This window comes from Motacilla alba, chromosome 2 (genome assembly GCF_015832195.1).
Source record: "Motacilla alba alba isolate MOTALB_02 chromosome 2, Motacilla_alba_V1.0_pri, whole genome shotgun sequence".
NCBI lineage: Eukaryota > Metazoa > Chordata > Aves > Passeriformes > Motacillidae > Motacilla > Motacilla alba.
This window is the reverse complement of record NC_052017.1, coordinates 135,603,595-135,630,218: the sequence shown is the minus strand read 5'-3', so window position 1 is coordinate 135,630,218 and position 26,624 is coordinate 135,603,595. Positions and strand designations below refer to the sequence as shown.

At 34.0% G+C, this 26,624-nt stretch overlaps 1 protein-coding gene across 6 annotated transcripts in view; it reads left to right on the top strand.

Annotated features, from left to right (window-relative positions):
• CSMD3 (CUB and Sushi multiple domains 3) overlaps positions 1 to 26,624 on the top strand; it is a 580,220-nt gene that overhangs the window by 397,541 nt on the left and 156,055 nt on the right. For all 6 annotated transcript variants that reach the window (XM_038122727.1, XM_038122755.1, XM_038122747.1 and 3 more), the window contains 4 exons: positions 4,197 to 4,388; positions 11,267 to 11,405; positions 13,545 to 13,732; positions 21,803 to 21,997. In XM_038122727.1, the coding sequence (XP_037978655.1) occupies positions 4,197 to 4,388; positions 11,267 to 11,405; positions 13,545 to 13,732; positions 21,803 to 21,997 (714 nt within the window). The remainder of the gene's footprint in view (positions 1 to 4,196; positions 4,389 to 11,266; positions 11,406 to 13,544; positions 13,733 to 21,802; positions 21,998 to 26,624) is intronic.

Below are 26,624 nucleotides of genomic sequence, written 5' to 3'. Positions count from 1 at the left end.
AGGGTAGGATACACATAGAGCCCCTCTGAAATAAAAAACCTGGAAACATACTCAGCTTTTGACAGTAGTTGTGATGGGCTAGAGTCAGGCACATGAAAAAACCCTTATGGCTACAGAAGACATGACAGAAAGCTGTGATTAAGAAATTCAGTTTCAATATATGGGGAATATATGTTAACTCTCCAGAAATGTATTAATTCTATAATTACAAACAGTATTGAGATATTCTTTCTCCAGTCTCTTTCTTGCATAACTATTTTTTAATTTTTCCCTCAAAAAAAAGATAATTATGTGTTTGAGGATTCTTATTCTGACAAATTTATTTATTAAAAAAAAAATCCACCTCCTCTTTGAGGTAAATATATGACAACAAGCAAGTAAAAATAAAATTTACCAACAGATTTAATAATAAAATAGACTACACATTTAAAATAAATTATTAATATAACATTTCTGTCTCAATTGAAAAAAAAATCATGTGTTTCCTTCTGTTCCAGTAGATGAGAACATTAAGTGTCGATCTTAAGTAAAAGTTTCTCCCTTGTGATTGTAGAGGGAATCTGGGGAACAAGCTTATTAATAAGACACCCAACTTTTGCATGGCCAAAATAAATTAAATTAATCCCACTCCTAATTAAGCAAGTTGATTTAGACATGTGCTTACAAAGCAGAATATGTGGTGTTCAGAAATACCATGAAGGAATAATTCATTTATGTTCCAATCTCCCTGTAGTTGTGGAACTCTGGATACCTTCTCCTGGTTTATGCTCTTTAAAATGAATTAGACAGGAAAAAAAAAGAAAGTTCAGGAAACAGTCATTTTTAGGTATTCTGTAATGCTCACTTATTTCCACCACAAAGTATGGTGGCATGCAAGAAAAACAAATAAACAAACCAACATGTATAAGCATATGTATATATATATATATATGCTGAAATTTGGTTTCTGAATCTCTCAATTCCAGTTGTTGAAATGCTCCATGGAGGTATGTGTATATGTTGAAATAGAGGTGAAAGACACAAAACACTGGAGTTCTTGCTTTCAAGTAAAAAAAAATAGATTGTTACATAGATACAAATTAAACATTTAGAGAAAAAGATGTTTTAAAACCTTGTATTTATATTTGAATTATCCAATATGAATACCTAAGGCTATTACCTATTTTTAGCCTACCACATCTCCAAAGGCTGTGTGAAAAATTGTACCTAAGTGCTCCAAGTTTGTAGCTTTATAGCTCTACAGTGTGCTGTCACTAAGAACTCGTCACTGTTTTATTATCCTGATGATGATATTTAGGATAATGTCATGCAACTATGAGAATAAATAAATCACATAACAAGTATGAAAGGTTTTTTCTCTCTTCCTTTAAGTAGCATTTTAAAGAGAAGATAGAAGCAACATTTCCCACAGATTTTAAGCAAATCTAGCCTAATAAATTATTATTTATTTATGATAAATCAAAGTATATGCAGTGCTTTTAATGGCATGCTGCATTCTTTCCCTTTCTTACATCCTGTTCATTCAGAATAAATTTTTTATCGACGTGTTGAGAAGCTCACCTGGTCTGTCAGACAAGTTCATAAACCCTTCAGTTAGATTTCATACTTTTAATAGAGCCTTTCAAACTGCTGGACAAACTCTGAAAAAATGAGAATTAGACTTCTAGAAATCATCTACTTAAAATTCTAAAACCCAGATGATGACATAGTGGGAGCAGAGAAGCTCTCTTTTGCATTCTAGTGTTCTAATGCAAAAAAAACACCAGTCTTTAAGCAGTGGTTTTATTTTAAAATTAGATCTGTGTGTATTTAGTGTGAATTTGCAAAGTTTAAAAATATTCATGGAATAGTTAAACTTGGAAAGTACCTCTGAAGACCTCTAGTCCAATTGCCTGGTCACAAAACAGTCAAAGAGATAACAAGCCCTCTTAAAAAAAATTAATAAAATGTTTGACCACACTTAAAGTGAAACTTTTCTTTAATACATGTGGAGTTTTGCTTGTTGCGTCTTCTTATTGCTATCTTTGTGCTTTTGCTGCACACATGCTTCCTAAAAGAGCTTTTGTCTTCTCTATTCCTTTTCTGTAAAGCTGCTTTCTGGTAAATTGTTTCTTGGGATTCATTTGTCCAGGATGAATTTCCTTTTTAGAATCGACAGAAGTTTGTCTCAGCCTGTTTCTCCAGCCCACTGAGACCTCCCTAAATAGCATCACTGCACTAGAGCATATCAACTGATCAGCCAGTGTCCATAAACTTTCCAAAAGCTAACTTTGTCTCATGGTCCCCATCTTTAATTGAAGTCAACGACCACCCCTGAGGGACACTGCTGCTAATCAGCTCCTGCCTATGTTTTGGATCATGGGCACTCTTTGAACCTGGCACACCAGCCTGTTTTCCATCCATTTCATACTCCACTTATCTAGTCCATGTTTCATCAATTTGGCAACAAAGCCAAAAGACCAGGAGGTGGGTTGAGCAAGCGTGCAAGCAAGATGACTGCTATACAAGGCAATAAGGATAAGGTGATAAGTTTGGCACACAGATCTCATCTTATAAAATTAATTTGCATAAATATTAATAAGTGAATAAAATACCTAAAGAGATTGTCTCAGAAATTCCTATGTGGCCTCTTCATATCTTTTTCAGCCATATCCTATTTTTTTACAGAACAATGCAATTTTGCATTGTAAGAGCAATATGATGAACAGACAATAACAAGTTGCATGACAACATTCTCTTTGTCCCTTCAAGGTTGCAAATTCTGAGTACCCAATCTTCTGGAATTGCATGTTTTAGATTAATCAGAGAACTGTTTTTCGTGATTATGGCAAAATTCAAGGCAGATAATATTAAAGTGGGCAGAACACAGTCAATTTAGTAATTTCATATTTTAGTAATATTTTTTCTAACTTTAAACCCAGCAACATATTTAAAGATACCAACAGGAGCCATGGTAGTGTCTAAAGCAGAAGTTTTAAAAAATTGCATGACAATATAAAAAAAAACTATCCTATATTTATTATGAAACATTTGAAATAAATATGAATTTAATATTTGAGGACTAAGTATTTCCTATGTTTAAAAACAATCCCATAAAAATCCTAATAACTGCATACCACCAACTATATTTTTATTAAGTATGTCTTGGAAAGGAAGGTTCTTGGAGGTTTGGGGGTTTTTTTAGAGAAATACAGTTTAGACCAAAATTTGCTCTTCAAAAACATTGTGAATCCAAAACCCAGACACATTTTGGCTGAATAGATTGCTGTCTGCTGGTATTACCTTCCCAGAAAGAGGGCATCTGAATTAAATCTCAGTACTGCCACTTTGTGTTTATGTTACACAGGTTGCTGAGCTCAGTGGGACTAGTTCCACAGGCAAGTCTGACATTCGGTATTTATTTGTAATACATGTAACATGTTTCAGTTCCATAATATTAGTAGGAAATAATATTTACTTAAATAAATATTGATGTACTTATTTTTTGCTTAAGCTTACATGTTTTTGTGCATAATATATTTTATTATCTTTATCAAGAGGAAAATATCTTTAACGTTTTTATACTTTTTTTAATCCTTGTGATTGTATGTTATCTTAATAATAATCTATACTTATATATTATATATAGCGGTACATTGTCTCAGACTAAATCCATGTGTATTTTTTGTAGTGATTTCTTTATTATTACTACAGAAGTCTAGTGTTGTAGATAGGTCATATGCAAGGGTATAGATACGAGTGATCAGTAAAATTCACTTCCAAAGTCTCAGCTAAATGTTACACCATAGATATATTTATGAACTATAGAATTGTGGAGAACTGAAGATGTATGCAAGCATACCTTAATTGGAAAATTTGAAGACCTTCATCTGCTTTTAATTTTATTAATATTAAAAATTGCTCTGAGTTAAAAGTGCTAAATGTCTAGGTTAATAGGAAATCTCCTTCTTTCCTTTTTGCATACTGTGGTGCTTCACAGAATAAAAAAAATAACAAAGAAAAATTAGGTGCTTTTAATAATTAAAGGAGATAGAAAAAAATAATAGCATAAAAACAGCAGATTGTTGGATGATTTCTCAACATTTTTAAGGGATTGAGAATATTTTGAATTTGCAGAGCTTCCTGAACAGAAAAATGTAACAAAATGATTTTTTTTTTCCACAAATGTGTTTACATTTTTTTCACTGTGTTGCTAGGTTCTGTAGCAACTGCCTGTCGTGATCCTGGTGTCCCCATGAATGGAACTAGAAATGGTGATGGAAGAGAACCTGGAGACACTGTCATTTTTCAGTGTGACCCTGGCTATGAACTTCAAGGAGATGAGAGAATAACCTGCATTCAGGTAGAAAACCGGTACTTCTGGCAGCCAAACCCACCAGTCTGTATAGGTATGCAGAAAAAAATTAAATAATGCTTTCCTAAAACCAGAAATCTTTATGTAATGAATTACACTGTTCTAGGAACTTGTTTAAAAAAATACATGTACTGTACCTCTTAAAAACTATTTTACATCAACCTCTGATAGTCATAACCAAAGCCTTTCCTCTGTAGTGGTTAGTATAATAGTTCTCATGCTCTCCCTCTCAGGGCCATCTCATTTATAATTTGATGATCTGGGACAGAGAAAACAAGTCAGTTTCAATGACTACTATCCTTGGTAGTGTATTTTTGGATAAACATTGCAGGGAGGAACTTGCCAGAGATTACAACTGCAAGGAGCACTGTCCAGATTTCAAACACTCTGTTTCATTTAGTAAACTTATCTTGACCTTAGCTGTTAGAAATAAAATCTGCATTCTATTTGCATATCCTCTGTATGCACACTGTCTACCTTGTTCATGCATATCTGCAGAAAGGTGTTTGCAAACACTACAGTATTGACTTGGTGTCTTGGCTATTCTACTTAATGTGTTAAAGTGTTATTTTCTCTGTTCTTACTCTCCTTACTATGCCTCCCTGTGTCATGGGAGTTTATGGGCTTGAAGACAAGAACTGTCTAGACTATTTTCTGGAAGACTGCAGTAAAGAAGCATTTTATTGCTCATCTCTTATAATTTTTAGATGTGAAAATATGCATTTTATAGTAATGGTAACTGAACATCTGTAGATATCTGAGTGAACAAGTAAAAGGAATTCTAGGGCTTTGGGCCCAAAAGTTAAAGTATTTTTTTATTGTGCTGGCCTTATTTGATATTGCTGTTTTTAAAATATATATCTCAACTGAAAAATAACTACCCTATTATAAAGCAGTACTAGTGGTTTTAATCACTATCAATAGTGAGTTGATGATATCACAAAATAGATTAAATGTAGGTGTTGGTGCTCAACTGACCTGTCTGTAGTACATATTAAATATGCATACACTTGATTTTAGCTGCATGCATCCGTTTATCTAATACTGGTAAGTTCCACACTTCATGCAAAATACCTACTGTGCACAGAGTAGCAGAATGCTTATTATGATGATTTATTTGTCCAAATGTCAAGCATGAAGTTATTCTCTATTGATTTCCTATAATGATACATTCTTGGAGAATATGAACTGCTAATAGACTAGAGTGTGCAAACCTTGCCTTGGAGCTAAATGATTTCAAAACTGTGTTGTAGCTCAGTACACCCTGAAGTTAATTGATTTTTTTCTCATAACTTGTAATATATTCATTAATGTTGCTTCCATCCCTGTAAATCCAAACTGTACAATACTTACCCCACACATAAATTCAGCATCATCATAGTTTATCAAAGTTTTAGAAAAAAACAAACATAATTTTGATGAAAGAATAAGAGGCAGGAATAATTCCTAAGGTGTGTAGTTGTACCATGTTCTAGATCTATTTTATTGGTTCTTTACACATCAAAGTGTCTTTTTGAACCTCCTAATTAATAATGCTCAAAACTAGGTAAATGTACTTTTTAATTGTGGGTGTGCCTTGTTTTTTTTAATCCCCTTAGTCTTGCCTCACCAAATTATAAGAACATCTTCCTTTCAAAGGCACTAGCAATGGGAAAATAACAAAGAATTAAATAATGATTCATATATTTGAATGAAAGATAGTAATTAGAAATTCTTCTATTATTCTGAGAAACTATAAATTTGAGAGCATGTTTCTGCCAAAAGACAGTCATTTGGTTTGTGCCTGTGCTGCAAAAAAATAGCCCCATGTTTTCCATTCCAAAGATTTTCTGGTTCCAATCCTGCATAGATACCAGAATCTTAAGTGACTGTATTTGCTTATTTTTCTCAGGGATTACATTAAAAATTCTAATATGCAAAAACAGATTTTAGGATTCCGGTTAACTATACATTGTGGGGAAGTATAGACTGTCTCCCAAGGTTTCAGACTTTCTTCAGAAATTCATAGGTCAATATTTTTTTCCTTGTGGCTTGATTTTGCTTGTTTTGACTGTTTTGTTTCAGGCAAGGTCTTGTTTTACATATTTATATCTATAAAAAAGGTTTTATTGTAAACAATTCCAGTGGTATTTTCCATTCAAAATTAAATAATATGATAATTCATTATTTAATATATTGGGTTTTTTTTAAAAAAAGAGAAAACAAAACGTAAATCGCACCATACATTCTGTTTGCTTTCTTAAGAAGTAATTAAATGAATAAATTAATAAATAAATGAAAGCCAAAAAGCTGTGGAATAAGATTTTTTGCTTCCTGGAGAAAATAAATAGATTGTAAATAAACCCCCCGCCAACCTGTGCTTCCTTATCTAGAAATAATGAATGCTGAGATCATCACAGAGACAGTAAGGCTCAGTGCTTGCTTACCACTGTGTCTACCCAGAAGTTTATAAAGACAGGCTCACATAGCCTACATCTAGTTTTTACTGTATAACACATAAAAATATATTTTTTTTTCATAGTGTTTTGACATTTGCCTTTCTATCTAGATGAGCTGTTATATTTGTTCAGTCTTACCTCTTATGTCTAATACTGTAAAAGGTTTTCTTTAAACTTTGTTTTCAGAGCTGGTCTGTCCTCAGCTAAAAATGAGGTTATGGCAATAATAATTTTCTACACATTTAACTCAGAAAGTTATGGATTCTGAAACACATAAGAATTTAATTAAAAGTCACAGAGACAGAAGTCTGTGACTAAGTTTAGAGAAGATAGTAAACTGGAAAAGGAAACATAATCTAATAACATTTTTCACTAGATTATTTTAACATTCTCAACTCACTATCTTGTGAACTGACAAAATAATCTGAAACCATTATATATGTAGAAATTTTTATCTGGGAGATATTTTGAGAAGTTGAAGATTATGTTTTTTATTATTATCTATTATCTTTTACTGCTGTTAATGCCATGACTTGAAATAAAATATACTGTGGCTGTCTGTCTAGTTTAGTGTGCTTTCCATTTATTCCCTTTTTGATTATCAACAGACCTTGGGAAGAATTAAATGGAAACACTGTAAATAGCAAAAGTAACTGCTGTTGTGTGTAAAGAATAGGTGTATGAGAAAGAAGTTACTCATATGAAAATATTCTATCAATGAACTAACAGGGAACTAAACTAAAACAAGAGCTCAGGAAAGTAGCATGAATGCAGACATTGGCAGAATTTAGTCTGGAACAAGGACATAGCATTTAACTTCCTTGTATCATTATATGCCAGTTCAGAGTACTTCAAAAATATCACCAGACTCAAACAGTTTAGTGATCATTTCAGTGAAGCCTGGTTATAGTGAATAACCTAAATATCCTCTTTGGTATTCTTCACATTTTCATTCCTAGGATATGCAGGGACTGCAACCTAAACCATTAAAGTACAAGAAAAAGAGGAATGTACAGGGTTACACTGAAGAACATTAGTTCCAGCTGATGAGCAGCCTTTACATTCCATACAACTTCACAGTTCCTTTTTTAGAGGAACTTTTACTTCAACAAGGTTACAGAATGTTACACTGAACTATTTTACAATTAATAGATCTGTATTGTTTTATAATAATTTAATTTTACTCATTCTGAAATTGTGACAAAGTAACATTCAATGTCACATGCATTTAATTAGAAACAATACAAATTTTAATTTTTTGAAGACAGAAAATTTGCAATTATTATCCTTATTGTAAAACTAAGTAAATGTTTTACACTAAATGAAATTTCTCCCATCTGTTCACTTGTAGCTAATGGAACTTTACCTATCAACTGAAAACATCTGGGAAAATGTTATTGTGATAAAAATTGTATTTGGCAGTTGTCAAAAAAAGCAAAACAAATGGTTCTAGGTCTGTAATATATATTTTATGCATTTGTTAGTACTATTAATTTGTGATATTATTGTGTTCCTAAAGCTGTCCTAAAGTCTGTTATTTCCACTTCAACTGTTTTTACACAAAATAATAATTTTATGATTCATCACCAATTTTAATACCAAAATGTAAGCGGAGATTCTAACTTTTGGTGTTTCATTTTGTTTTGAATTAATTTTGCTATTCATTTCTCCCTTTTAATAAAAACAGATATGTAATATATAGAAAGACTATACTCATATATACTGTGACTGTGGATATGTTAATGTACTTAAGTATTCTACTTGCTTTACTTGAATTCATAAATGACCAGTGATTTAATTAATAGAATCATAGATTCACAGAGTGGTTTGGGTTAGACCACCTAATTCCCACCCTCCTCCTGTGTCAGGGACACTTTCCATTAGACCAAATTACTCAAAGCCCTATCCAGCCTTGTCTTGAGCAGTTCCAGGAATAGGCATCCAAAAATTCCGTGGACAACCTGCTTCAAGTCTCACCACCCTCTCAGCTAAGAATTTCCTCCTAAAACCTGATCTAAACCTACCTTTAAGTTTAAAACACTTCCCCCTTGTCCTACTACAGAATGGCCTTGTGAAAAATCCCCCCCCAGCTCTCTTGTAGGCCCTCTTTAGGCACTGAAAGGCACCATAAGTTCTCCTGGAGCCTTGTCTTCTTCAGGTAGAGCAATCCCTACTCTCTCAGATTGTTTTCATAGGAGAGGTGTTCCATCTCCCTGATCATCCCTCCTCTGGACTCTCTCCAAAGGCTTGATGTTTTTCCTGCGTTGGATGCCCCAGAGCTGGAAGCAGGATTTCTCATGCTATTAGGAAATGCTCTGTATATTTCCCAGTAGGTTGAATTATACCTGTACATATCATCTTTATCTGTACAAATCCTCTTGAGTGCAATCACACAGCATATACAGAACAACCAGAGGATCAGGTCCAGACAACACTGATTTCTGAAAGGTAGGTTCTGAATGAGCAGCCTGATCTCCTTGTATGACAAGGACACCTGCTCAGGGTGTTAACTATCCAGTGTTTGGTAAAGTGTTTGACACTGTTTCCCACATCATTCTTGTGGAGAAACTGACTGTTCATAGGTTGTACAGGTGAACTCTTCACTGGGTAGCTACTGACTGGATGACTGGGCCCAGAGAGTCAGGGTGGATGGAGTTACATGCAGCTGGTGGCCATCACCTGTGGTGTTCCCCAGGGCTCAGTACTGGGGCCAGTCCTGTTTAACGTCTTTATTGATGATCTGGATGAGGAGATTGAGCACACTCTCAGTTTTCCGGTGTCACTAAGTTGTGCTGGAGTGTTGATCAGCTGGAGGGTAGGAAGGCTCTGCAGCAGGATCTGGAGAGGCTGGATCAATGGGCCAAGGCCACTGCTACAAGGTTCAATAAGGTGAAGTGATGAGTCCTGCGCTACACCATGTAGCACTCCAGGCTTGGGGGATGAATGGCTGGGAACATGCCCGTTGGAAAAGGACCTGGGGTTGTTGGTTGACAGGAGGCTAAACAAGAGCCCATGTGTGCCTAGAGGCCAAGGAATCCAATGGTATCCTGGCTTGTATCAGTAAGGTATGGCCAGCATGATCAGAACAGCGATCATCCTCCTGTACTCAGCACTGGTGACATTGAGGTAATAGAATGAGTCCAGAGAAGGGCAACTAAGCTGGTGAAGGGTCCAGATCAGGCATTGTGAAGATCACCTGAGGAAGCTGATGCTGTATTGTGTAGAGGACAGGAGGCTCAGGGAAGACATTCTTGCTTTCTACAAGCACCTGAAATGAAGTTGTATTGAGGGTAGTGTTTATTTCTTCACCCAAGTAACAAATGACAGGATGAGAGGAAATGGCCTCAGTTTGCACCATGGGAGGTTTAGATTGGCTATAAGGACAGATTTCTGTCCTTATATCTGTCTGTAAGGAGAAATTTCTTCATTACCAGTAGGGTTACCAAGCATTGGTACAGACTGACCAGGGAAGCAGCTTGATCCCTGACGCTGGAGGTATTTAAATATAGATGTGGCACTCAGGGACATGGTTTGGTGGTGGACTTGGCAGTGTTAGGTTTGTGGTTGCACACAATGATCTATATGATTCTATAAGAGATTTAAATAACCTTAGAGCTCACAGAATCTTTGTTACAGAAGACCTGAGTAATCAATTACCTTCCTAGGCCTAGATGATTACTTAGCAGAATTAAAACTTTCAAAATTATAAATCTTTATAAATCTTGTCTGGGATCTTTTGAATAACATTATAAGAAGTTCTTTCAAAAAAGATCTTTATAAAACCTGATTATTCTCTTGTTGCTACATGAAGTCTCAGATAAGGAATGCTGAAGAACAAAATTTCATTAAACTTTCCTTCTTTCTTACTATTTGTTTTTCTGGACTGAAACCCCACAACATTTGGGAACCTCAAAATCACACAGAAAAATGTGGTTGTTTTATTCTGATTGTGCTTAAAGCTATTTTATTTATCTCTGAGTTTGAAAAGTGAAATTACTTGAATATTTCTTTTAATTTAATTTGTATTATATCCATCTTGATCTGAACTACTAATCACTGTTATCTGGTAAAAAGGCAGATGATTGTGTTATCAATGTAAGTATCATGTTCCACAGCATGAGGGTTCTTTTAGAACGCCTTTAACAAGAAGTAGAAAGAGGAAAACTTATCCAGTCAAGTCTTTTTATGTGTGTAGCCAGAGCATTTTTCAAGTTCACAGTACATGCAGAAAAACCTTGAAATGATGCTATGCAAGCAAAAGGACAGATTTCAAAATCAAGAGTTTCACATAGTAGTATTAGTATTTGTCTAAGGCAAAATGTGAATATGTTTTTTATTTGTTTCTATTAAAGCTTTGTAAATATCTCGCTTGTTTAACTTTTAGAGGACACTAAATGTCAGTGAACAGATTGCTGCTACTTGCCTCTTTGTCTCTTACCTTCTTTCCTCAAGTTCAGTCTATTTTTATTCACAGCTCCCTGTGGAGGAAACTTGACTGGCTCATCAGGTTTTATACTTTCACCAAACTTCCCTCATCCTTATCCCCATAGTAGAGATTGTGACTGGACTATCAATGTTAATAGTGATTATGTCATATCGTTAGCATTTATCAGGTAAGCTGCTACTTAAATTTTTTAAAGTCATGTTTATTATTTGCTTATTATTATTATTTGCTTCATTATTATAACTTTATTATTGTTCAGATCTCTGTAGGGTAATATATATGTACTTAATATAACTATCAAAGGGATTAGTAATCATTATCTGTGTCAAAAGTTACAATAAAGATGTCAGAGTCATCAATACACATACAGGTGGCGCTTGGAAACTTTCATTGCTGTTTCCTTAAAAGCATTCTGTTTTCACTGGTTAATGTTGAGGTAGATGTTGCCTAATTTAGCTGAGATTCTGTTCCTAAGAAGGTGGCATGGAGTAACTCACTGAAATGTCTGAAAACCAGGATGGTCTTTAATAGCAAAAACTATTGATTCATCTACTTGTATGTGACAGCTGCTATTTTGGCAAAATTTCAAAAGTAATCTTTAAATTTAGTTTTATTAGTCCATATGATTTCAGGACACTCAAGATACTTCCTGATGTTCTGTCTGTTAAATGGAATTGCTCTAGATTTTTCTTTTATCACAATAGAAGACTAAATTGAGCTTATTAAAATTCACAAAGGAACTTTTGCTGTCTGCACTGTTTGTAGCACATGATGTAAATTAATATATCTATTATGTGTGTAAATTATGCATCCCAACTAAAAAATATGTCGCAGAAAAGGTAAAAATGGTACTTATGATGTCCCATCAAATTTAAGTTCTTCTTATGCTGGATGTTCTTTAATAGTGTCTATATTGTTCTGACCAGTCCAAAGATGATGACTTCTTAAGAGAGGTAGGTCATATAGTTGTCTGTTCTTGGTGGTCAGTAACATAGTATGTGTTTTTGTGAATCCATCATAAGGAAATTAATCATGTAATTATATTTACAAAATTAACAGTATAATTATTTTGTTGGTGATTTCAGAATGTTCTAAATTGGTAATGAAACTTTCTATTGTGTACTAGTACTTCTGTTGTTGATTTGGCTTAATATCATGAGCTCAATATATTTAAGAATATTCTGATTTTTATATTCTACATTTAGATATGAGATCCTCCATCTTAGAATAAAAAAAATATTTTGCAATGTGAATCCAGATATTATGAACAGTTTATAGATCCCAAATACCAAGTTTAAAAAAATCTCAAAATATGGTCTATTGTTATGAATCTTTGATAGAAACTCAGAAGCTTAGTCTTGGTAAAAGTAGATTGCATCTTTACTGAGAATTGCCTCATTTATGACACACAGACTGACCTAGAGTGAGAAACACTGAATACTCCCCTAAGCACTGTTAAATAGTCTTTTGAGTGTAACTTACTCCAGCTAATCCTTTTAAACTCAAGATGAACTATGGCACTTTAATAATCAAAGCTGTTGACTTTTTCCTTTTGCATTTCTTTTATAAGGAAATATTTTTGAAATCATCCAAAAGTTAAAAGGGGAGCTCTATCAGGTCTTCAATGCCTACATTTATTTCAGTGGGGGGCTACTGTCAAGTAGAGACATAATAGTATGGATTTTCATTCTCTTACTAACTACCTTTTTAGAAAACTTTCTTTTTGTATGGAAACAATCTTACAAGTAAAACTGGTTAAGTCTCTGCCCTTAACTAAAATTAAGTTTTAATTTAAGTAAGTTAGTTAACAAATGTAGTTAATAATGTAGTTTGGAAGAAAATGGGAGGTTTCAATACTTCATCTTTTTGTTTAAACTGATCATAGGCAAAATGCTTCTTGCTCTACAATATTTGGGAAGATCATCCTCTGGCTGTCTGAAACTGTTTAACCTGGCTGAAAGTGGAGTGCATTGTATCATAAAGCGTTTCTGCCAAGGGTTCCAATAGATCTAAGTTGTTTATTTTTCTAAACTTTTAGAAATATGTTATTATTTTTTATCTATTTAAAAAGCTTTACTTTTTTTCTGGCTAGCAGGAAATTATTGTTTCTAAGGTGTGAACCAAAAGATTGAGTATTTCTGTGTTTGCTAATAAAACACATCTACAAACCATTTTTTTTCTGACAGTGGAGGGATTTTTTTTTTCCTTTTATTTAAACAGTGATAGTAAATTTCAAATTTAAGCTAATAGGAGTGAAAATGTTAGGCAAAGCGAATTCCATCTGACATTTCTGGTTTTTGTTTTCCAGCTTCAGTATAGAACCAAATTATGATTTTCTTTATATCTATGATGGGCCAGACAGTAATAGCCCGCTGATTGGGAGCTTTCAAGACAGCAAACTGCCAGAGAGGATAGAGAGCAGTTCAAATACCATGCATCTGGCTTTTCGGAGTGATGGATCTGTTAGTTTTACTGGATTCCATCTGGAATACAAAGGTAAATAAAATTATTTTTCTCTGTCTTTACAAAGTTCAATGCATGAGTGCAAATTATGGTTTAATTTCTCATAATTTTCTGTCTAGTAATGTTTTTGTTTTGCCTGAAAATATGATGATGTGAATATTCTATTCATACAAGTACAATGTTATAAGATTGCTAACTTAAAATAAAGTTTCTAGTATGACTTCATTTACCTGTAATGTTGAATGTATGATTGCTTTCAGTGTTTGAAGCAGAAGAAGGCTGGGCAGGCACTTTTCATGAGGACATGTAGTGATAGGACAAGAGGGAATGGCCTTAAGCTGAAGAAGGGCAGATTTATGTTAGATATTAAGAAGAAATTCTTTATTGTGAGGGTGGTGAGGCACCAGGACAAGGTGCCCAGAGAGATTGTAGACTCCCAGTCCCTGGAGGTTTTAAAAACCAGGATGGATGCAACTCTGAGCGACCTGGTCTAGCGGAAGCTCTGAGCAACCTGGTCATCCTTGCTCATGGCAGGAGCATTTGGAGCTAGATGATCTTTAGGGACCCTTGCAACATAAATAATTCTATGAGTCTGTGATACTGATTCTATGAAAAAATAGGAGACAGCAGTTTACAGATTTCAAAAATAATGTTGCAGTGGCATAACTTAACAGCGCATATATGTGTGTGTATATATATATATATATATATATATATATATGTGTGTGTGTGTGTGTGTGTGTGTGTGTGTGTGTGTGTGTGTTTTATCCAGAATTTAATTTTTTTTAGATTTTACATAGAAGGTCATGTTGATTTAGGTGCATTTAAGGTCCTGTCAGATGAAATGATGTGCTAGAATCAAGGAGTCCGATATTGAAAATAAAACACAATTTTGGCTAGACCTTTGTATGATAGACCACAGTAGAGCTGTCCGCCTGTCTCAGGTATACCTGAGGTCATATCACAGTGAACAAGAAAATGTAGACTTGCAAAAATATATAATTAATATGAACTTTCATAATTGCCTCTGCATAGCTTGAGAAAAAGAAATATTTGCTATTAAATGAATATGAAAATATTCTGTAAAGAGAATCAGAAAGAATATAGGGGTGGTATCGACCTCCTTGGTCATATTTTCTTCTCCATTCATTCTGAGAGAAGTTAGTAATTGTCACTGTCGAGGCGGTCGTGACACAAAGCAGAGACCACAAGCAGTCTCAGATGGCAACTCTTTATCATCAAACATGGCTGACCTTTTATACACTTTCTGATTGTTTATGCTTTTTCTACCCTAACTATTGGACACAATAAATCAACATAGCACCATTGGTGAAAAGTTACAGTGACTTAACTAACTTTCTAAAAATACTTCATCCAGCTGCGAAGTTCTTACCTTTCTTCAGTTCCTCACTTCTCTTGGTCTCCTTGGTTACAGCCTTGGAGAAAGCTCACTATCAGCTTCTTCTTGCTTCTCAGCTTCTTCTTGCTCCTTTAGCTAACAGGCCTGCTGTTAGCCCCTTCCACAAGTAATTGCAAAGATATAGAAGGGAAAGAATAACGTATTTATTGCTTCATAAAGCCCATGAAACCTCCTTATACTTTCCTACAGTGGTTGGATCCTACACATGTCAAAGAAGTTGTCTCCACAGTATGAGCTAATCCTGAAAAGTTAAAAGTAGGTCTCAACCATGTTGGTGGTAAGCCCAGATGTATAAAGTGTTTCAGTTCACTTACATATATTTCTTCAACAAAATTGAAAAATAATAAATGCAGATGGAAGTGCTATAGGGAGATAACAGAACTTCTGAAGAACAAGAAAATAAATTCTTTTAAAGAGGCAAATATTTTTCTTCTGTGCTGTTGAATGAAGTCTTGTGTCATGGAATCAAAGTGTTTCTCCTTTCCACCAATCCAAGAGAGAAGGCTATTTATTAGGGAGACAGTCTCTTCTCATGCTTCTTTGCTGCTGAGAGTCTGGGGAAGCAGAAGAAGCTGGGAGGGAACACAGCCACAACAGCTGACCCCACCTTTCCAACATCATATTCTGGCCTGGGAGAGCCTACTTAGGTGCTGGCTGGGCATCAGTCAGTTGGTCATAAACAATTGTTTTTCATTTACATAACTTGTTTTTCTGGGGTATTATGTCTGTCTCTGTTTAAATTTCCCTTCCATTACAATTTATTATTGTTTCTATTATTGTTATTATTATTATTATTACATTTTATTTAAACTATTAAACCATTCCTTTTTTAATCTACCAATTATCTCAATTTAACCTTTCCAGTTGTCTCCCCATACCACTGTGGATCCCACTGAATGAGCAGTTGCATGGTCCTTACTTGCTGACTGGGGTTAAAACTCAGCAGTTTTTTGGCAGGTTGACTGCAGGTCTGACCAGAGTGTGTTCAAGCAAATTTGATTTAATCATCCATTATGTTAATTCAATTGTCACTGGTCACAATGTTGATTTATTTGGAGTCAGAGCTGTTGTGCTTGCTCTGAGAATTTGGTTATGTATTACTTTCTCTATATGTTCTTCTTTTGTTACCTCTGGGGACTGGATTAAGGATATAATTTTGATAGACTGTGTAACACTGGCTCAAGATATGATAAAATAATTCCTGTTTGTGAGACTAATCTTGAATTTTTTCTCAGTATGGTTCTCATATATGTACTTTTAGGGAACCACCTCTTGAAAACTATTAACAATCACAGCCTTTATATTTTCTCATCAGAGGCCCAATCTATGGGGCAGATGAGGAGGAACACTTCCCCCATTCTTTCACCTTTTCCTTCACTTTCACCTTTTCGTTCTCCTCCAGTCTAATTTCATTAGCTTTTGAGAATTTTGAATATCATTGAGATGTTCAAACCAGTGCATTCATATTGCTATGTCTCCTGCATGTGTTTCAGGTTTTGCTTGAGGTTTAACAATCATTTAGGGATACTGCCCAGAGATCTGCCCTGAAGCTGGATCATTACAAGTTACAGAACGCATGGGAGAGGGTGGGCAAGTATGAAGGACAGTGTCCACCTCCAATGTTTTGGTAGTTCAGCCCTGAACAAGTGTAGAATGCTCAAAAACTACTAAAATATTTGAGGAAAGTGTCTTGTCACACTAGCAATTCTAGAGAGACATAAATCATTGCAATGTACTGGGACCTGGCCCAGACCTACCAAGCCCTATTCAACATAATTGACTGTCCTCAAGTGGAAGAGATCTCTGGATCTGACAACAAAACAACGGGAGTTCTGGCTACTCCAGCTGCCATGACAGGCCTTGTAACTGAACCAGAGGAACAGCCCGTACTGGTATCAGTCACCCCTACACACAAACAGAAATATTGCAAATATCAGCTTGTTTGGTAAGGAAAGAAATTCCTCTTAAGAAGGAAAAGGAGGAGGAAGTGGATGAAGAGGGCTACTCCGAAGGGACATCACAAGAGGAGGAGGAAGAGGAAGAACTCACAAACAAGTCAGTGACCATACAATCAGCAAACAGACACCTTGGCTGCACCAATGCTGGGTTAACAGGGTCAATAATCTGGAATTAGAGGAAAAAGTCCAGCACCTAGGATCCCTTTCTAGGGAAGGAGGTATTGTCAAGATGATTGAAAATGGGGCACAAGCCCTCAGCCTCTGAAGATGATTCCTTCCAGGCATGAGGAAAAGGTATCCCTTCTAAGATGATAATTCATTCAGGGAAATGGACCCCCATGAGGAGATGTATCCAGTACCTGAAGGAATTAGCTATGATACAGGTGATTTATGATGACCTGTATACAGAGCAGTTATCCAAAGATGCAGAAGTCCTGTGTAAATGATCCACATGATGTAAGTTTTTATAGAGCATGTCAAATGTCACCTCATTGGCAGTAAAGATCTGGGAAGACAGGGAGGGACAATCAATAGATAAACTGGACATGGAGAGAACACGAGAAAGTGAGATAGAATATCCACCTCAATCCTAGAGACATGGGAATGTGAGTTGCAAGGAAAAATCACAAAAGGGTGTTGTTCTAGGAAAATGGCCACTCCAGTTTCCAGCAGGGTGGGGGAAATAATAAGAAGAGTAAAAGTGAGAAAACTCATGGGTTGAGATAAAGGCAGTTTAATATAAAAAGCAAGACCCATGCATACATGCAGAGCAAAATAAGGAATTCATTCCCATGGGCAGGCAGAGGTTCAGCCATCTCCAGTAAAGCGGGAGATGATGACTCCAGTAATGATGACTAGGGAAGACAAGTGCATAACTTCAAATGTCTCTCTCTTCCTTCTTCTTCCACAAAATTTATATCCTGGGCATGGCATCATATGATATGGATGCCATACCATATGGTAGGATCCAACTTTGGTCATTTGGCATCAGCTGTCCCAACTGGGTTTGCTCCAACTACCTAAGGAGGGAGTGTTGCAGGGCATGTGGAAAAGGCAGAGCCAAAGTCTTCTCAGGTGCTCATAGTGATAAGCTGAGAGCTAATGAACTGACAAATTGATATAACAGAAATTTCAATTGCATATTAATAAAAAATAAAATCACTCTAATAGTGAAACATTGGAACTGCTTTTCCTTAGATGATGTCATCAGAATCCTTCAAAATCATAATTGGACTGTAAAAAGGCCTAAGTAACCTAATCAAATTGGCCCTGATTTGCATGGGAGTTGAACTACATCTCTTTCAACCTAATTTTTTCTGATTTGATGAACATACATTTTTCATACAAATTGTAACTAATGCAGTTGTGCCCTATATGTACACTAATCCTATTTAAAGTGACAGTGTACTCAAATTACACTTCATTGGTGGATCTTATTTTTCAGATCCAAATCTCAGACTGACCCATGACTCAGGTCTGATCTGTAACCACGTGGTTGAGTTTAATTCCCATTCTCTCTCCGTCACATCATTTCTATGTCATAATGAAGGAAAAGCTTATTAGTTCTATTAAGTACTCTGGAGAATAATTACTGAATGCTTGCTATAGTTTGGTATATCTGTAATATTATCTCCAAGAAGATTTTTATGGCTTTATTCTCTTTAAAACTTAGGGATGGAGTGGTAAGTCATCATGTTCTGGACAAAGCACTTGCTTCTCTTGGCTTTCAATACCATTTTCCATGCACTGAGATACTAGTTTTCAGGAGGATTTTGGCATCATTACACTATGTTATTCAACAGAGACTTCCTTGTTACACTTGAGATTGAAATAGCATGTGTCACTGTCTTCAGCCTGTATTTCAGAGCCTTACTTGATCCACTGGTGTGACGATGTTATCAGAGAAGTAAATGCTGGTTTCTTTGAAACTGGTTGCAAAATTTTATTATGTACAGAAGGAATTGGCACGCGGTAGGAACAGCCAAGAATTTAATGTTACTGTAACCTAAATCTGAACTGCCCAATGAAAAAAAAATATTTTCTGCCTAGTAGTACACAAAATAATTTTTAAAATGCTCCTACTGAAAAAAAATCTTTGTAATAATGCATCATTTTCTCTGATGTTCTGCTAAATCTTTCACTGCCCTTACATGTTTTTAACTTAATGATAGTTACATTGTTAGGAAAAAAGGGAAAGGGCTACAGGGATAATCTATGTCTTGTGTTTCTCAGTTGGAGCAACATGATATCAGTGGTGAAGAACTTTCCCTTCTGTCTCCTGGGAGCACTTATAAATTTGCTGAAACAGTCTTTTTGCTTGTTTGTTTGTTTTTTTTCCACTGGTTCTCAGCCTGATCTGAAGAATTCTTTTGCCTAATTTGATTTGTTCTTCATACACTGTAGCATATTCTACTAACTTTTTCTGCAAGTTCACTTAGCAGTTCCTTCAGATTTGCAGAAGTAGTTTTAAGATACTTAGTATTTCAGGCTTTATTTTTCAAAATTGGTATTAAAAAACTGTATTTCTATAGTGACATTGTTACTGTTTAGTCAGCAATTTCAGGAGCCTGTCACAACTATAATTTTGGGGAAAAGAAAATTACAGGGCTGTATTTTTTCCCCTAGAGGTAATTTGTGCTGTGACAGATAATTCTTTTCTCAATTTTTGATTTATGCACCAGACATAATAGATTACTTTATTTTTTCTCTCTTTACTTTTTTCATCTAGTCCTAATATCTGCTTTATCTGTGTACCTTCTAAAGTACCTTTGAAACATTTTGAACTTTTTTTGTCATAAACTCAAGAATGATGATCTCACAATAGCAATTATGAATCAATACAGTTATATCAATATTGGTTCAATAACAGGAAAAAATGTTATTGTATTAATTTTCTAAAGTATTATAATCCCAAATGAATTTATCCTTTTTTTCCCCCTTTTTCCCCCCTAAGTTTGATAAACTAGACTTGAAAGAGTTTGAAACTTGCCCTAAGACTTGCCAGAATTCTCAAATGAATGTGTGGATGGCTTACTCAATAATTATTAATATCTGTGTGATATGTTATAGACTTTCTAGTAAATTGCATCTTTTGACTTTTCATTGTCCATCCAAATTTTTGAATGAGTGTTAAATAAGTTTTAGACTACACAGCACTACTACCTATATGAATTAATGTGAATACCTAATCCTGTTCTTAATGATTAAAGATATATTGTAATTATTATTTGTTACTGTGTTGTTTTTCATATCAGAACCATGCTCTGTAGATTATATATGCAAATCATAAAAAATTTTTAAACACATTAGGAGATCTTGACATTCTTTTGAAAGACGTGAAATTGAAAATTCAAAAGAATTATTCTGTGTTTCCTTCTTCAAATGTTACCACAATGTATTTATTTATCTCCTCTCAGAAGTACTACAACATAAAAGTCGCCTTAAGGGATGTACTTAGTTCATTAACTTGGCTCTAGTACTGACCAATCGTTTATGTGTGGCCAAACTATATAAAAGTCAAATAAATAATAATTGTTCCTGCTTATCTATAATTTCTCAGAAACTTCATTTTAGGTACTGAGAGGATCAGATAAAGTGTCTTTTTATATAAAACTCTTAAAAAGCCTTCCAGGAAGTTCAAAGCTCATATAATCTTTTGGCAACCATACCTACCTGTAGCAGAAAGTTCCACAGTGCAAATATGCCTGGTAAATAAACATTTTTTGATGTATTTGAAAGCTGGCGCTGGTCTTGTAGAAAATGAAGAAATGTTTCCTATTGATTTCCTCCACAACACCCTTAAATGTTAACGAAAGTCTGCAATTTCCATCTTCTGCTTGATAAAATATATTACTGCAGACTCCATCCTGCACAACATAAAATAATCTGCTTTACTCCAGCTTCTACATAATACATTTACTCTTTTTTCCTTAAAGGAAATTACATTTTTTCCTAAATGTTTTACTTTTCTCACCTTCTGCATAATAATGCTGTTAATTAGAAGTCTTGAGTATGTATTTTTGTTCAGTATGTTACTGGACATTGGTATTCACATTATAGAAGTAAAAGGGAAGCAAATATAAAAGTGTATGCATATGTTTGAATTTATTTCAATAATTTAAAATAAATAGCTATAAGTGATAAAAAAATTAAATACATTTAGGGAACGTCTATACTTTTTTTTGTCCACTGAGGGATAAATATGTATATGAAAATATATACCATCATATCATATACATATAGAAACTCATCTGAGGTTTATTAATTTTGAAAACATTCTGGTTTGCATACTTCTTATTTTGCAACAAATTGTTCATGTTGGTTTCCTCCATTTACGTTTTCACACCATAGATTTTAAAACTAGGATGTGCCTTATCTACTTGAAAAATGTCTGTATATCTAACTTATCTAACTACATAATTTTATCATTGATCAGAATGAATTCTGAAAAAAAAAAATGGAGCACTATAGGAATTATCTTAAAAAAAAAAAGACAGAAGACAGTTTCTGTCATTATATAGTAATTTGTACAGTTGTTAAAATGAAGTAGAAAAGACATTTGATGGAAAGTCTTCTTAATAAAAAAAGCAGGTTCTACTGGGTACTCTAAAAAGACCTCAAAAGAACTTCAGGAAATATTTAGATTATATTTATTTTTATTTATAGTCATTATTTATGCACTTTGGCTTACATTTAGAATTATATTCACACTTGTTTCCTCTACAGCAAAACTTCGTGAGTCTTGTTTTGATCCTGGAAATATAATGAATGGAACCAGACTTGGAATGGATTATAAACTGGGTTCCACTGTTACATATTACTGCGATGCAGGATATGTTCTTCAGGGATACTCTACATTAACATGTATCATGGGAGACGATGGAAGACCTGGATGGAACAGAGCCCTGCCCAGCTGTCATGGTAAGAGAAGTTTTTAGCTTATTTTAGTTGCTGTTGTCATTACTCTTGCTTTGTAATAGGGAAAAAACAAGCGAAAATTTTGAGGTGATTTTAATACTCTCTTTCAGAAAAAAACCCTTTCCAATGATAGATGTAATAAAATGCATATATGACAACTCAGGAAACTATTGATTGCAGTTTTTATTAACATTGGATAAATAATGTTATTATTTGAATAGAGCTTAGTAGTGATGTCATTCTCCATGTCAACATGTGTTCTTGAATTAACTTACAGCAGAGTATAGAGATATATACTATATATATGTATTTAAATGCAACAGTAAGTATGCATTGGATGTCATAATAGATGTTTGTTTCTTTTTGCTATTGCTGGCTTTGAAAACATGCAGATGAAATATTTTGTATATACCACATTACAAGGTTTAAATTCTTGGGCGTGTGGAAAAGTTAAACCTTGAAATGCAGGAAATATCTAATTATTCAAACTTTTACAGATATTAAGTCTGCTTATTTCAAGATTCTTCTAATTTTAGTTGTATGACCATTGAAATCTCAAGCATCAGCATTTTCATATTTAAACCCCAAGAAAAGATTAAAGTTTTATTTTATTGATGTCTTAACAAGAAGTGATAGCCACTTGCAATTTTAACTTTTTGAAAAATCACATATTCTGTAAGATTGAGCACAAAACCTCTCCCATATAGGCAGATATTAATATGAGAAAACTAGCATTTGCTTCTTAAGTTAAATAAAATCCAATTATTAAGTTACTTTCCATTTCTTTTCACAATTTGAAGACAAAATATGCGTTAAACTCATTTCCAATTTGAACAAACATATATTTTAAATAGAATATGGATTTTCTTTGATTTGTACTTAAATTTCTATTGCAAAGGGAATGGCAGTGTACCAGCAAAACCAACAAAAAATTTGTCTAATCTAAAGATCCCACATTATTATCATTTGAAGAAGTTCAATATTTTATCTACCAGAATCATAACATTGCATTCCAAAACTCAGAGGCATCAAATTGGGACACTGGCCCTTGCAAATATTTGGAAGTGTGTTCAAACTTCTAAAATCTTTGCATTAGAAGTCAAATATTTTTCCACGTTTTAAAATGAGGGATGAACGTTATTTTTTAGAGAGGAGATGGTGAGGAAGGTTGTTGCGTACAATAGGGGACAGATTCCCTTGTTTTGGAAGGTCTTTTTGATGGGTATATGACAGTTAAAAAATACTTTATTGATGCAATAATTGTGTCTATTAGTGTCACTTATAATCCACTTAGCAATCTTCCAGTGCTGTCTGTTGTAACTTTCAGAGAAGGGAGAGTCTTTTTCTTGGAAATACTGCCATTGTAATAAATGGAAAAAATAAATTTTATTGTTAAAGAAGTAGTGGATGTCTGTCACTGATTCCAGCTGGACCATCCTCTTTCCTGGGTGAACAAGGCCTTGTTTCAAACATGACAAACCCCATACTTCTTTAGGATGTGATAACACAGAATAGATGTTTTCACTTGTTTTTCTTTTGTTGCTTTTTCTTCCAGTTAAAAGTCAATGGAGTTTTGTAGTTATGTTGCTGTGATATATTATATTTTGACCACGTTATCAATGCTTTCCAATTTTGTGTGATTTATTTCAAGAAAAACAGAACTCTTATACAAGAAAGATCATATCAGTTAATTAGCTTTCAGTTACAGAGACGGCAGAAACAATTTGAGAGCTGAATTTTAGCTCCTGAAAACCATTCTCACCTACACAATAAAATTTGCATAGTAGAAATCAGATTCCTCCATTCTTCGGTTTGTATTTTTGCAAGTGCTTTGAAACTGATAGAGTTACAACGAAATATGGTATAAAATACCACCTCAATGTATATCGGGGGTTTATTTACTTAGTTAATTAGTCACAAAAAAAAAAAAATTGAACACATGCTAAGATTATCTAGGCTAATGTGCTAAGGTATTTGGTATTTCACTATGGATGTTAAGAAAGGGATGTAATGAACATATGCATATGCATTATTAGTATGACAGAGACATTGATTAACAATTTCTTTCAGCTTCAGCAACTATAGGTATTTTTAAATTTTTGGTAGCGAACAACTATTGTTTACAGAATAGCAAAAATCCAAGTAATGGGAAATTATATTCTTAATTGAATGTGAAAACCTTGTTCCTACCAGAAGAAATAATTTATTGACCACTAAAACGTTTTACTACATTTCATTACTTTTGAATCCTTGGAAATATTTGAATCCAGGCTTCAAAAAAACTCCATCTGTAAGATATAGCTAACAGTATCTAATATTTTCTTAACTGCCTATGAGAATATGCCTATGCTTATGATTTATTCACTTTTTTAATTGGTTGCAAAACCAATTCAGGGTATCATTTCAGTTTCTTTTGATCTGATGGCTATTTGAGGCAGCTCAGATCAGGTTTATATCTGAAAACTTTTAGGTTAGAAAAGAGATATGCACAGAATAGCATAATCTTACTGCTTATTGTTTCGTAATATAGGACATGCTGACAACTTTTTCATAAATCATTCAACATTGTTTACCTAATCAGAGGATTTATAGCTCATATTTTTATGCACTTTTTATATACTGACCATACAAAGAGCTGTTATTTAAATCTATTTCAAAATTTGAATGAGGAATGAGTTGGGCAACTGCACAAGCCAGAATAGTCCTGCAGTTAATGAAGCTGAATGTTACTGTTAATGAGATGCTCTGTGTCTCTATGTTTTATACTTCCAAAGTAATGGTCAGTTTAACTACTTAAGCAGCATACTTTACTTAAAATTGTCATATGTTGACTATTTACAAAGCATTTCTCACTTTCTTTTTGCCCAGAACATCATGTTTGTTTTGTAGAATCACATAAACAATGACCCGAGTACATAGAAGTAGAATTTAAATCAGTTAGGATTTTGCTTTGAATACAAAAATGCTCTTTAAATTCTGAATACTCTGAAAGGTTAATTTTAATAGTCAAACATTAAAAATCAATTGCAGGTATTTTGAAAAAAAATATTAAGGATTTTTTTTTATTGTTATTGAACTATCTTCTGAAGTTTTGTTCCCAAGCTTCCACTTCCAATTTTTTTACAAATTTATGTACATTGCTTTGTCATTCTAAGCTTTCCTTCCATATAGTCAGTGGAGAGAGACAGGCTCCTTAAAAGGTCATCAAGGGGGATTCAAAGAGCTGGTTAAGAAGGCATATTTTTCCATATGCATCTGGGCTGCATTAAAGGGATTTAATCTGCTTGCCTGCTCAGCAGAATATGACTTAGAACAGCTACACAGGAAATACTAGATCTAGAGAAATATCTGAATGTCCTGTGTGGAAGCAGTACTGTTTGGACTAAAAGCACACAACAAACTCAGTTTCGGAGGCATGTGTTAAAATTAAGCAGCTAGATTTCTGAGTAAAGTAAAGAAGTAGGCATCTAAGTCTGAGTGTACCTTAACCTATAAACCTCACACTACAGACCCTTTTTGGTATGAGCACACTCATTATTCCTCACCCATGCAAAGGAGACCATTGTACACTAAGAACTATCAAGTCAAAAAGCCAAAATGAGAAAATCTAGCTTCTGCATAGTGGAATTTGCAGTGACTGACTAGGGATTCAGTTTTCAGTGTATACTTCTCAGAGACAGTGGTCTCATTTTTCTGAAGATGTGTGACTGATTCTTTACTGTAAAATACACAAATAGTTTTGTAAATAGGAAATGAAACTAATATCTTTCTTTATGGCTATGTAGACAGCTGGTATTTTGCTGAAAAACCCACAGGCTTTTTTTAAAAGTGATTAAGTTAAAAGCTCAGCTTTTCTTACAGATGTTCTCTTCATATCAGAAAAAGTTTGAAAATTTTACTGGAATTAACTATAAGTATTAATAATTCTGGAAAGATCAGAAAAAAAAGATAATACAGACATATATTATTATTATACATGCTTGCATATTCACAGCAAGAGCTACTCTGTCTGACCTTTTGCATATACATTTGGAATTCACATTATGGCTTTGCAAAGTCCATTGAATAATAAATGTTGTGTGTAATTATTCCAGGCTTTCATTTAAGAAGTATTCATATCATATAATGGTAAGTAAAGTATTAGAAATGAAGAAAGTTGTTAATTATAATGATCTTATTAAAATCAACTGCCAGAGAATCCTAATTCCCAATGAATTTAAAGGATTATTTAAGTGGAGTGCATCATAAAACCAGTCACTTCCTCTTCTGTTGAACTAAATCTGCAGCCAAATTTTTGGGAGCAGAGTTTAAAGAAGGAAACATTAAAAAAGAGAAATATTTTAAGCTATATAAAATTGGGGTTTTTTCAACTTTCATTTTTTTTAAATTTCTTTGCTGTAAAATAAATTATTTGAAATCAAGCATATCCATTCAAGCCATAATTTTAAATGTTTGCTTGTATGCAACTATTAGTTTAAAACAACATTGTGGATTAGCATGCAAAATGTAACAGTGACTTTAATATTTTTTAAAGTAGTGTGTTAATTATAAAATATGTAAATTAATTGACAGTTTCTAATTTGTTTGGGAATAAAAGTATACAGAAAGTACCAATGAAAATATAGAATAA